General features: G+C 41.5%; 1 protein-coding gene across 3 annotated transcripts in view; it reads right to left on the bottom strand.

The window, feature by feature from the left end:
* Positions 1 to 12,383, bottom strand: part of LOC111855333 (immunoglobulin-like and fibronectin type III domain-containing protein 1) — a 30,947-nt gene that overhangs the window by 17,355 nt on the left and 1,209 nt on the right. For 2 of the 3 annotated variants that reach the window (XM_072702197.1, XM_072702199.1), the window contains exons 1-10: positions 11,690 to 11,772; positions 8,720 to 8,804; positions 7,343 to 7,375; positions 5,619 to 5,741; positions 4,788 to 4,927; positions 4,332 to 4,431; positions 3,308 to 3,349; positions 3,153 to 3,198; positions 2,725 to 2,908; positions 455 to 568 (exon numbers count right to left, since the gene is read on the bottom strand). In XM_072702197.1, coding sequence (XP_072558298.1) covers positions 455 to 568; positions 2,725 to 2,908; positions 3,153 to 3,198; positions 3,308 to 3,349; positions 4,332 to 4,431; positions 4,788 to 4,927; positions 5,619 to 5,741; positions 7,343 to 7,375; positions 8,720 to 8,765 — 828 coding nt within the window. In that variant the 5' untranslated portion in view covers positions 8,766 to 8,804; positions 11,690 to 11,772. Of the gene's footprint in view, positions 1 to 454; positions 569 to 2,724; positions 2,909 to 3,152; positions 3,199 to 3,307; positions 3,350 to 4,331; positions 4,432 to 4,787; positions 4,928 to 5,618; positions 5,742 to 7,342; positions 7,376 to 8,719; positions 8,805 to 11,689; positions 11,773 to 12,383 lie in introns of those variants that run through there. The other variant, XM_072702198.1, reaches the window with a different exon arrangement.

The following is a 12,383-nucleotide window of genomic DNA, read 5'->3' as shown; positions in this document are numbered from 1 at the left end:
CTGTATAATTGAAAACAACATAAGCCTTGTTGCTTTGTCCCATGCACTGTTTGTCCACAGTGGCTTCCTGTAGATGTTGGGTAGGACTGATAGGAGGAGGTGCATGTTTTCCTGAGTGGCAGCTTATATCAGCCAGTCAGCAGTAAGGTGTAGCATCTTACATGATAATCAATAATGTATGGTTACCAGGCATGTCTGAGAACCTGTCAAAATACTTTGGCAACTCAAGTTAAGTCCATCTATATGAAGAAATTCAGGCTTTTGGCTTCTTTATTCACTGGAAGTTTTATTTTTCTTACAGGAACTGAGAGAAACAATTTATCAGGTAATTCAGATTTGTGATGATGTGAAAACAGGGCAAGGAAGCCATATAGAAAAACCATAGCAGTAGCTGGTAAATGTGAAATTCCCAGTTCCTCAAAGTCCCCCATTTGGAGGCCCACACTCATCTCACCTTGTAGAGGAAAATCCTACTGCTGGGGTCTTTGAGCACCAAGTCAAGCTCGAACGACGCGGTACCATCCCCTTTAACTTCAATGTGTTTCAGGTTACTGATGTAATCGATGTACTGGGAAGGTCAGATGGAGAGCAGACAGATGGAGGGATTATGGGAGTGAAGGAAAAGATGTATAGACTAGGGGAAGGAGAGATATGAGGAGAGACGAGAGTATGGAAAGGAAATCAAACCATGGAGTCAAGTCCCCCCCCCCCCCCCACCCTACAATTTCATCTTTCAAAAACAAAATGACAATAGCGTCTTCCTTTATCTAGTCTTTTAGATAACTTATAAATCTCAAGTAATAGCAGATTCAACAGAAACTCAACAAAGCTGTTATGCACAATTCGTACTTGCTACTGAGTGATCTTTTTGCACCCCTGCAGCGCTGCATCGTGGGTAACCTCCCCGACCTGAAGTATTATGACATCATCAGCTCGACATACACATGAGCAGTTTAAAACTTATAAAAGTTTAGATGGATACAAGTATTTTTTGTGGCTGGTCATGTACATGGGACTGGTGTATGGGAAATTCCTGGAAAGGATTGCTTCCTAATCGTATTAAATTCACAAACTGAATTCACTGCAAACTGAAATCGAATTTAAATAAGTCAGACATATAAATAATACACAAACACATCTATTCAGTGAGCTGCCAATTTACTCGGCTGACTGCCACAGTCCACTTACTGCATGTTTCTGGGTCTGCTGGAAATCTATGTAACGTTAAACCAGGTTTATCACCTCTCTGACGTCTCAGGCATATTTAACAGAAATCTGCTAGAAAACTAAATATGGTGCTGCTGTTTTTTCCGCGTTGTAAGCTGTTACTTTTGGCAGGTTTGTCAGACCGGTACTAAAAGAGTGGACCAGACCATTAGCATTATACGGCGGCAACGTCGAGGAAAATTAATAAGATAAAAATAGACAGCTTTCATGTGATTCACACATACTATGTAAAGTTTTCTGAAATGGGTATTTTTCACAAATTATTCCAGCAGATGATTTAAAGGTTACTGGGCCGCATCGGTCCCTCCTTGGCCCAGGGCACAGGGACAACTGACCTAGTTTTCGCCACTGTCGCTGGACCTACTTGGAATGTGATTAGCAGAGCTGGTGAAACTATAGGGGGCGCTGTAGTAGTGCCAGTCAAAGCTCAGGTGGCACCCTAGGTAGGCTACACCACCCCAATCAACCCGGAAATCACCCCCCCCCCCCCCCATCTGATACATCGGCTTCAACCTCAAGGCTATACAATACTCTTTACATCATTCAGTGTCTATGGTTTCAAGATACATCGTTTGTTAATGTTTTAATGGACACTCTTTATCCCACACACTGTGCTTGACTCTGACTTGCAGGGGTGGTGTTACCATGAGATTACTCACAACTGGCAGGGGAGTTTGAAGGTAGAGAGATGGTAGCACGAGCAGCAAATCCCATAATATCTCCACAGATTTACCATGGATTTATGGACCTTAAATGTCATGAGCTGTCTGAGTCACTGGGTTATTTCTTGGAGAATAATTTGCGTTTTTCATCTACCTGCTCCCTGCGACCCTGACTACGATAAACGGTTTCAGAAAATGGATGGATGGATGGATGGATGGATCTACCTGTTATAGCATTGTTAAGAGATCATGTGATGTCTCTGATGAACATTGAGTTATTTTTCTAGACACAGTACTCCCAGAAATGTATGTGAAAAATGTTATATTTAGCCTTAATCAGTGGTTCACAAACAGTGGTACACAAACAGTGGTACACACACCACCAGCGGTACTCAGAGTGCCAGGTAATATGCAAAATAGCAATTAAAAATGTATTCATGTTAAATTATTTGATATAAGTAATCATATTCAGTTTAAGATATTGTAAAGTAACAAATACGAGATAAGTACCTTTAAAACCAGGTATTTTTTACTTGAGTAGTATTTTACTGGTGACATTTTTATTTGTGTAACATTTTGGTGTGTTATTTGTGCTTTTATTTAAGTAGAAAACTGAGTAATTTTCCACCACTGACCCTACCTAAGTGGTACTTGCATGCTTTGGGCTGATCCAAAGTGGTACTTGGTCCAAAACGTTTGAGAACAACTTGCCTAGAACATGCATGGATTATTTGGTAAATGAGGAGTGTGAATGAAAACCTTCTCGAATAATGGACACTTGTGAATGACTTCACAAAGAATAAGAGCCCCATATGGCCCAGTATGATTGGAAGACCTTTGCCTGCTCCTCCTCCTTCTTCTTCTTCATCTCATTCAGCTTCTTCAGCATCCACCGGAAGTCTGTGACGCCGTATTCCGCACAGAGACGCTCGTAGTCCTTCCTGTCGGCACTCAGGAGCAGCTCCCAGAACTTCGCATCTATGGTTTCCTCTTTCTTTTCACACTTTTCAACACCAGCACTGAGGAGAAAGAGAGTGAGTGAGTGAGAGAGAGAGAGAGAGAGAGAGAGAGAGAGAGAGAGAGAGAGAGATTCTTAGTGAATGCTTTCTTCCATTTTAAATATGAGTGACTTCTATTCCAAGGTCTGGGCAAAAATGTAAGAAAAAGCTGTTAGCTGCAGAAATATCACACTGACTTATAAATTTATCTATCAAAATGCATGTCAAAAAATCTCTGGAATTAGTCTCTAAAATGTTCACCTACCGTGTTCTAAGCATTTTCCGGAATTCAGCAGGATTGCTGTTTAGAGCTAAAAAAAAGAAACACAACCACTTTTGTAGAGTTGATACAGAAGATAGACTGGTAGCTCCTCATTCACACCATTCATTGGCTGTTCATTCCTCCATCTGATGACTCACCTGAATCTGTCTCTTCCTTTGCTTTGTGCCTCTTGAAACCAACTGAAAAAGAAGAAAAGAGACGACGGGTGTCAGGATCGGTCCTGGCCTTGTCTGTCATTTCCCTGATTGTCCAGCAGGTGGTGCTGGCCATTCTGTTTTGTACTTCCCTAGTTCTGCGCTGATTCCGTCCCTGTTGTTTTCTCCTGCTCTCTGGGTCTCTGCCTGGCAGAACATGAGGCTCAGCTCCCCTACTGCTGAGGGTTTGAGGTGTTGGCAAGAGGCCAGTCTCAAGTTTGTTGGACATTTTGAGTTTTGGTTTCCCTCTTTGCGTTCATGTTATTTCCATATTGGTTCTTGTTTATGTATCTGTTTCTGGTTTACCTAGTTTTGTAATATTTTCACCTACACTATATTGCCAAAAGTATTGGAACACCTGCCTTTACACACACATGAACTTTAATGACATCCCATTCTTAATACATAGGCTTTAATAAGGAGGTGGCCCAACCTTTGCAGCTATAACAGCTTCAACTCTTCTGAGAAGGCTGTCCACAAGGTGTAGGAGTGCATTTATGGGAATCTCTGACCATTCTTCCAGGAGAGCATTTGTGAGGTCAGGCATTGATGTTGGACGAGAAGACCTGGCTCATAGTCTCCACTCTAATTCATCTCAAAGGTGTTCTGTCAGGTTGAGGTCAGGGCTCTGTGTAGGCCAGTCAAGCTCCTCCACACCATCTCACTCATCCATGTCCTTATGGACCTTGCTTTGTGCACTGGTGTGCAGTCATGTTGGAACAGGAAGGGGCCATCCTTAAACTGTTCCCACAAAGTTTGGAGCATGAAATTGTCCAAAATGGCTTTGAATGCTGCAGCATTAAGAGTCCTTTTCACAAGAAAAATGTCCCCACAAACTAAAACGTAACAGCTTTTAAAATGTGGTAATTAAAAACACAGACACACACTCACAGAATAAATACTCCACTCCACTCCACATAAATACTCCACTACACTCCACATAAATACTCCTGCCTCTTCCTCTTACCTTCAATGACGTTCAAGGTGGCTGTGCAAACAGCTTTCCCAAACTCATTAAGAGCAAAGCATTTATATGTGTCTGCATCCTCCCCCCGTACTGTCATGATCTGTTAAATCAACAGCGTATTTAATTTACTTTGGAGTGCATTCCCACAAAAATCAGCAAAAAGCAAGATTATGCCAACCTACCCAACCTAGCCAAAAGTTACGCAGAAATAGCTATTAGGTTCAGTTCCTTTCATTTTTTTGTTCTTTTTACACTCATGTGCACAAAAAAACATAGTATAAAACAAATTGTAAAAATCATCCAGCAGGCTTATGTAAACACAAGGATTTCGGATAATTGTGAACATGCTCCACTACAGTACTGTTTGAATACTGAACAGCCCTTTAGGTGGATGACAGTTTTCATGATTACGATGCTACGGTTGCTGTCTTACGCATGGAGGTTCACAAGACTCACCTCTAACGAGTATTCGCCCGTTTTCTGGTCGTATTTAGTCCTGAATTTTTCGGGGTCCAGTAAGTCCCCTTTGGCTCTCTTCCACGTGACGTCTGGAGTGGGGTGGCCAGTGATGACGGCTTTGAAGAAGGCCAATTTACCTGCAACAGACATACGGGTGTCCCTGTGTGACAATGCTGCAGCTTCACGGGGCGACTGAAACACTATCGATACTATAGAAGTTTATTAAGGACCATGTTGGCATTAACAAGGCCGTCCTTAGATACTGAGGCAAATTCGCAAACCATTTTGTCAGTGTATAAAATTTTGTAAACTGTAAATTTTTGCAAATTGTATATTGATACAAAACAACGGTCATTGCGCATAATCCAAGGCCCAAGACTGTAGTCCGCTCACATCTGTTTTACTAATTTTCTGCATGTTTTGCTGTTATTGTGCATTTTTGCACATCTTTTACACCCTTTGCACAAGCACACACACTTGTTAAATCAAGCTTTATCTTATAAATAAAGTTCTAACATTTCATCGTCTCGTCTCATGTCATCTTATGCATTATTTTATCTTGTCTTTTCTCTTCTCGTGCAGAGGTTGTGCGATCCAATTTATGAACCTGCATAAGTTTGAAAACTGGGAAATGTGTTAAATGTGAAAGTAACAGATAATTTCCAGTTAAATTTCCAGTTCTTCCAATAGTGTGCCTTTTCAGTGCTATCAAAGAGGGTCTTAATGGTCTGCATTTACTTTCCTCTGCAAAATTTCCACCAAGCTTGGCTTTCCTGACAGCATCCTAACGCAACAAAGCATCATTCATTCAGTGTCCCAGAACCTCACCCTCCTGTATCGTCATCGCGATGGGCTTTCGGGTGAAGTCTGGTGTGCTCTTCCCCTCCGGGATTTCCTCCACAAACTGCGTGATCATCACCCCAGGAACCCGGGATTTCTTTTTGATGCTAACTGTCAAGGACAAAACCAGGAGGGTTACAGCAAAGGGCTACGGGCAGCTTTGAGCAGCACATTTGCAGTGCTCAGGAATCACAGCACATTGCAGTGCTCAGGAATCACGCGAGATTCCCATCCAATGACGAGCAATACTGTGATCCATGAACTGTGCCACTGTTGGTAATCTTTAGGTAGTTTAAAGACTGATATATATTCGGCGCTTTCACACCAAAGTTCCAGAGCTTGGTTCCATTTTACAAATCCCTGGGTTGTCTCAACTGGGAAATTTTGTCTCTTGGCCACCTTTGTGTGTCACTTTCATACCACACTACAGGAACTGGGATCTTTATTTTAAATAAACACGGGCATGAGAGAAAAAGGTTAAACTTCACACATAATTTCATACAAAACTACACTGCCAGGGCAAGACAACAGAGGGTAAATAAGTTGTTTTGTTAATTATGGGGGGGACGATCATGATAAAAATGGGACACAACCTTTATATTTATATTTTACTTATATAACCTGTTCGACATGTTTATGATTCTTATTAAATCTGGCCAGCAGATCAATTTTCACATTTGTTTTCCACAGAATAAAAAATCCCACTAATAAGCGCTGGCACGGACGTCCTGCCATTTTTTGCTTCCTTTGGCAGAATTTGCTACCATAGCTGTCGGTTTTTGAAAAAAGTTCCACTGCTGTGAAAGTGCCTAATGCTCACAGAAAGTCTTGGGACTTTTGCTCAATTCAGCATAAATATTGCAAATTTATTGGGTTCAAAAAAGAAAAATCATTATTTGTTTACAAAAAACATAACTTAGAAACAACCAGTAGCTTTAAATAAAACATTAATTTCAAATAGAAATAAACTGAAACCCAAATTATACTTCAAAAACGGCAGTTCTGAGTTAAAAGTTCATAGACAAGCAGTCTCACTTTTAATTAGCAACACATTTACAATAACATAAAACATTCACCTCATGCTTTAAACTTGCAATGGAAATTAAAAATAAAGTATTCCTCCTTAAAGGGGGGAGGTGGTGGAGGGAGTTTAAAAAATGTCATCTGAATGTTACACATTGCTTGTCAATGGACTTTTTTCACAGAATTTCTGTGAGCACTGTACTATATACAAAATATTATTCATACAAAAACAAGCTTCTCCATGTAAGAAGGATCATTTTTCTTTTCAAAACATGCTATGAAATATTCCTGCATGCTTCATAACCATGATGAGAACCTCATTTTAGAACCTAATTCCAAAGAACCTGAACACAGCAGCGGTGCCTTAATGGTTACGGAAGTGCACTTGTAATTAAATGATTGCGAGTTCGAATCCCCAACCAGCAAAGCGCTACTGAGGTACCCTGAGCAAGGTACTGCTCCCCGGTGCTGAATTAGCTGCCCCCTGCTATGTCGCATATGGGTTAAATGCAGAGAACGCGTTTTGTTGTTGTGTGCTGTGGTGTGTCAACACTGAACACTTAATTCTATTCCTGTAAGACTTGGACCTCCTGTGAAAACCTTAGAAATCCTGCTTATCTAACAATAAGCTTGATAGGAAAAGGGTGATAACAGGTTCATAGAGCTGCCAAGCTGTACAGCACACTAACCTTTCCTCATGGTGGACTCTTCTTCATCAGGGCCTGGAGAGGACAAAGGAGGAAGCAGCACAGCAGAAGGTCAATCGTAGCAGAAGCTGAGGATTTGGATTTGGGTCGACCACGGAAACCTTAGAACCGACGGCCATCTACCTCCAGACAGACGTATAGCAAGATGCCCCCTAATGAAGGGTAGGTCGATCCTCTCGGAAGCATTTCATCTGCTAACCTCACATCATAAAGGTGATATGATAAAATCCTTCATCAAGAAATTATTATTTTTAACAAAAACAAATGTGCTATGATTATTTGCACCACTGGAAATGATAGTGAACACAATGTAACTGAAACATGCGTGCCATGTAAACTGTACATCTCTGAGTTGATTTGAGCGAATAGGAACCTTCAAGATGTAATCCATGACTTCCAGATTACCTGGGGTAAAAACATGAGGTAAAATATGGTTCTGTGATGTTGTGAGGCTGTTTTTCCTCCAAAGACCCTGGAAACCTCGTTAGGGTTCAATGCATTATGGACTCCATGAAATACCAGGACATTTAAATCAAAATTTGGCTGCCTCTGCCAGGAAAATAAAACTGAGCCGTCGTTGGATCTTCCAGCCAGACAGTGATCCTAAGCATATGTCCAAATCAACACAAAAATGGATAGCTGACCACAGAATCAATCTTCTGCCATGGCTGTCTCAGTCCCCTAACCTGAACCCCATTGAAAACCTGTGGGCTGAGCTGAAGAGGAGAGAGCACAGGAGAGGGCTGAGGACCATGATGACCTGGAGAGACTCGGTAATTCTGTAAAGAGGAATGGTCTCAGATGCCCTGCTCTGTATTCTCCAACCCTATAAAATGTTATGGGAGAAGAGTCAGTGCTGTTATACTGGCAAAGGGAGGCTGTACAAAGTATTAAATGCAGGGGTGCCAATACATGTGGTTTTTTTAAATAATAATTTATTGATGAAGGATTTGGTTTTCTTTCAATACATTTATTTGAATATTTCCCATTAATATTAATATTCATTTTTCAAATTTTTTTTTGTGTGTTATGAAACTACTTCACCAAAAAAAAATTAATTAAAATTTTATTAAAAATCTTTAGAAGGGGTGCCAATAATTGTGGAGGGCGCCGTATAAGATGAAAACACCAAACACAGCCAAAGAACAGGCGAATATAGGTCAAAACGATGAGGAGCTCAGCCGCTGCCTTTACCTCCACTCTGCTCACCACGCACTTGCATTGTGCCCCAAGTTGGCCACAAACAGTCACTAAACTGGGGGATGAAGTGACTGTTTGAGTGTGACCCCAGAAAACAGATACCCTCCCCTGGATGTATCTGCCCCCCTCCTCACACTCCTCAGTGGCGGCCGTACGTACCTTGACCAGCCGCTGTCTGGTCCATAACCTTAGCTTTCCTCCACATCTCCCTGGCTTCTCACTTGCTGCTAATTCAGGTGCCTTGCTGTAGACAAAAACAGAGACAGAAGCAAACACTGAGGCTTAGAGAAAATGTACAGAGTTCCCGTGCACTGGCTACAGCGGTCATCTGGTCCACAATCCTGGACGTCTAGAGCTGAAGGACACACAGGGTGTGACGCATATACAAACATGAAATCAGTTATGGCTTCATAATAATCCTTATTCTGAGATGCTTAATCTGTGGACATCAATACAGAGTTTGCCTTTCAGGGGGTACAGATTTATTCATATTTTTTCCAGACATTTTCCGGTGATGTAAAATTGCTGAGCTGCGTCTTCAGGTCTTTGAGGTGCTGGAGTCCATCCTAAGAGGCACAGCACTGGAGTCCATCCCAAGAGGCACAGCCCTGGAGTCCATCCCAAGAGGCACAGCCCTGGAGTCTATCCCAAGAGGCACAGCACTGGAGTCTATCCCAAGAGGCACAGCACTGGAGTCCATCCCAAGAGGCACAGCACTGGAGTCTATCCCAAGAGGCACAGCACTGGAGTCCATCCCAAGAGGCACAGCATCCGAGGACAGGATGCAGGTCCATCACAGGGCTATTAAAGGCACCACGCTGCCTATATACGTGTCTTTGGACTGCCAGAGGAAACCCCCGCCATAGTCAGCAGAGGTGGAATTTGAGCCCCCAAACCTTGATTTGTGAGGCAACAGTGTTACTCTATCACATGTACGGAACATCATAAATTCAGTTTCTGTCCAGTTTATATACAGATGAAGATAGAGATGCTTTATTGTCATTGTAAGTACAATGAGACTTAGTCTGGAACACGCCAGCAGATGCACAGTAAACTTACAATTAAATAGAATCCGAGGCATAAAATAGAATCGGAAAATAAAATATGTACAGACACTATATTTGCACACAATAAGGTGCTTGCAAGTTAGTGGGTGAGCAATTCACAGAGGTAGAGCTTATCAAGTGGTTTAAATTCACATAAATATGGATATTGCACATGTTAGGGTATTGCATCAAAATATTCGAGATCACTACTGTGAGTTAAGAAGTGTGATGGACGTAGGGTAAAAACTGTTCCTCAGCCAGGTTGTGCAAGCGTACAGGGTTCTGTAGCGTCTACCAGATGGCAGAGGTCTAAAAAGTTTGTGTCCAGGGTGGGATTGGTCGAAATTGTATTGGTTTTCTCGACTTTGTGGTATTTATGACAGCCTCAAACAAGATAGTGAAAACCCAGCTCTGTAGTTACCCTGATGCAACCCTAGGGGGCACTGTTGCACTGTGACCAACTGAGGTAAAATCCAGAAAATTGAACTGCACTTGGAAGCAATGTTTTTATGGTGTTATATACTGTCACATGTCATTGCTGAAGGATGGGACAAAGACATGCCGAGGTGACCCTTGACAAACATAGTGGCCCTCTGTTTTGGAGGTAGATGGAGGCCCTCTGATTTATAGTTTTATAAATGGATGGAGGCTCCCCATTTTAGAGGTTTCTGTTTTAGAGGCAGATAGAGGCTCTCTGTTTCAGAACCCGACTCTCTTTTACCTGACAGTCACGCCCACTCCCGTCTCACCAGGAAGCAGAATGACAGAGTGACACCCACTATATAACTCACCCACAATCCGAGGGTGACACAGGCGAAAATTGATATGTCAGTAAACGCACAAATCAAATTAAAAACGGGCAAATTGTGTGCCATGCCACGCAGTGCTGCCGGCAAGCTTATGTTTCCAGTTTGATAGGAATTTTCATTTCTATTTATAAGCTTTATAATTATTTTGTGCTAGTCTAATACATCATACATAGACAGATGCAGTGAAAGATGGTCTTAGAAACTCAATTAAGTGACAAACTTCTAATATTTACTGGAAAAAAAAGTTTTGGGGAAGAAAGCATTTTTGTGCTTCCGGATCAAGGCGTCACTTAACTGTAATAAATCAACAAATATTTTAACCAGTAAGGTTAAAATGATTTAAAGCCACATAGGTAAAGGTGGTGAACACTTTAGTAAGTAACTGTTAATTAGATAATATTTACTGTTATATGTATATTTGAATCTTGTGTAGCTTTACTTTAATTCAGTTGTACTTTTCTTCTCAGTGAAATTACACAGTCAGACATGAATGTTCATGCAATGTTCCAGTGAAGTGAAAGGGCATCTTTACAACTAATTTATTTAGTAAATACTTTCATACAAAATGACAGCTTTTTCTGAGAAAGTAAGGGCAGCCCGTCCCTGAAGCAGTAGGGGGTTTAGGGTGAAGTCATTTTGCCAACAGTGGGAGTTGAACCAGCAACCTTCTGATCACAGGTATAGCATCTCAACCCACTGAGGTTCACACCAGACAAAAAATTCTAGAATTGTATTTATCATCTCTTGCTCTATTTCCACATTATACTCTGTCATATTGGCACATTAGTCATGTATATGTATAAATACACACACACACACACACACACACACACACACACAGCCACGAAAAAAATGAAGTGACCACAATTTTTTGTTTCACTCATTTCTCAGTTTATGGATGTGCATCTGCAAATATATATATATTTTTTTTGCAAACTACAGCCTGCTTGCTCTCTGTCTCCTGTTCCTTTTGAAGGTCACTTGATGTCTTCTTACGATTTATGAGAAACTGTCAGATAAGTTAACAGTCATCTCTGTCATTAGGAAGTTGCTTCCACCCTTTACCTGGCTGGTTTCTGGGTCATTCCCAGTCTCTCCTCAAATTGCATGAATGTATGTATATACTGCATGTTGAAGTCTGTCCCACAGTCTGACAGATACCCTCTCAGTTTGATTTGACTGTGTAAGTGCTCAGCACTGAGTTCAGAACCGCAAATCACACAGATGCTACAGCACGTTCTTCGCCACTGCAACAGGAAGGAAAGTCCACTCACCTTCTCGTGGTCCTCCTTGCTTTCAGAGTCAGTATTGAGTGATACGTCTGCTGTCTGAGGTTGGCCTTTCTGGGTTGCTGAGTAATAAATCCTTTGGAGGGCAGGGGGTGGTTTTTGTGTGTGGGGACAGGGGGGGGGGGCATACATGTGATTCTGCAGTTTGAGTGTGCTTCCCATCACGGTGCCAACAATGTAATAGAGCTTACTGGCATTACACTGCATTAATGTGATTGAGGAGCAGGGGGGCAGTGGGCATGGGGGAATATATTTTTATCTAGTTTTATTTGAAAATGAGCAGCTGGCTTTAACACGAAGCCCAGGGTTCCCTCAGAAGTTTCACAAGAAGCACAGTGTCTTTGTTCAGAGTTCAAGTCTAAGACTGGGTCTGTTTTAAGGACTAGTAAGTCAGGTGGCTTAACTGTATTTAATTTATCTATGTCTTAATGTCCATGTCTTAAAATATCATGTTTATACTCTATGTCTCAATATTTATATTCTTATATTTATTACTTTCCATTTGCTCTATGACCAAAGAGATATTTCACCTCAGTGGATCATAGAGCTGAAGAACAGAATAAAAATTCTTTGACTAGAGCAGGATGTTTGTTTTATCAATGACTAGAGTGACTGAAATCTCAAAGTGGAAAGAAATGCAATTCTGAGGCCCTGCCCCCCAATCATGTGACCTAGTAAA

This window comes from Paramormyrops kingsleyae, chromosome 18, assembly GCF_048594095.1.
Source record: "Paramormyrops kingsleyae isolate MSU_618 chromosome 18, PKINGS_0.4, whole genome shotgun sequence".
In the NCBI taxonomy this organism is placed as follows: domain Eukaryota; kingdom Metazoa; phylum Chordata; class Actinopteri; order Osteoglossiformes; family Mormyridae; genus Paramormyrops; species Paramormyrops kingsleyae.
This window is presented reverse-complemented; position numbering and strand designations above follow the sequence as displayed.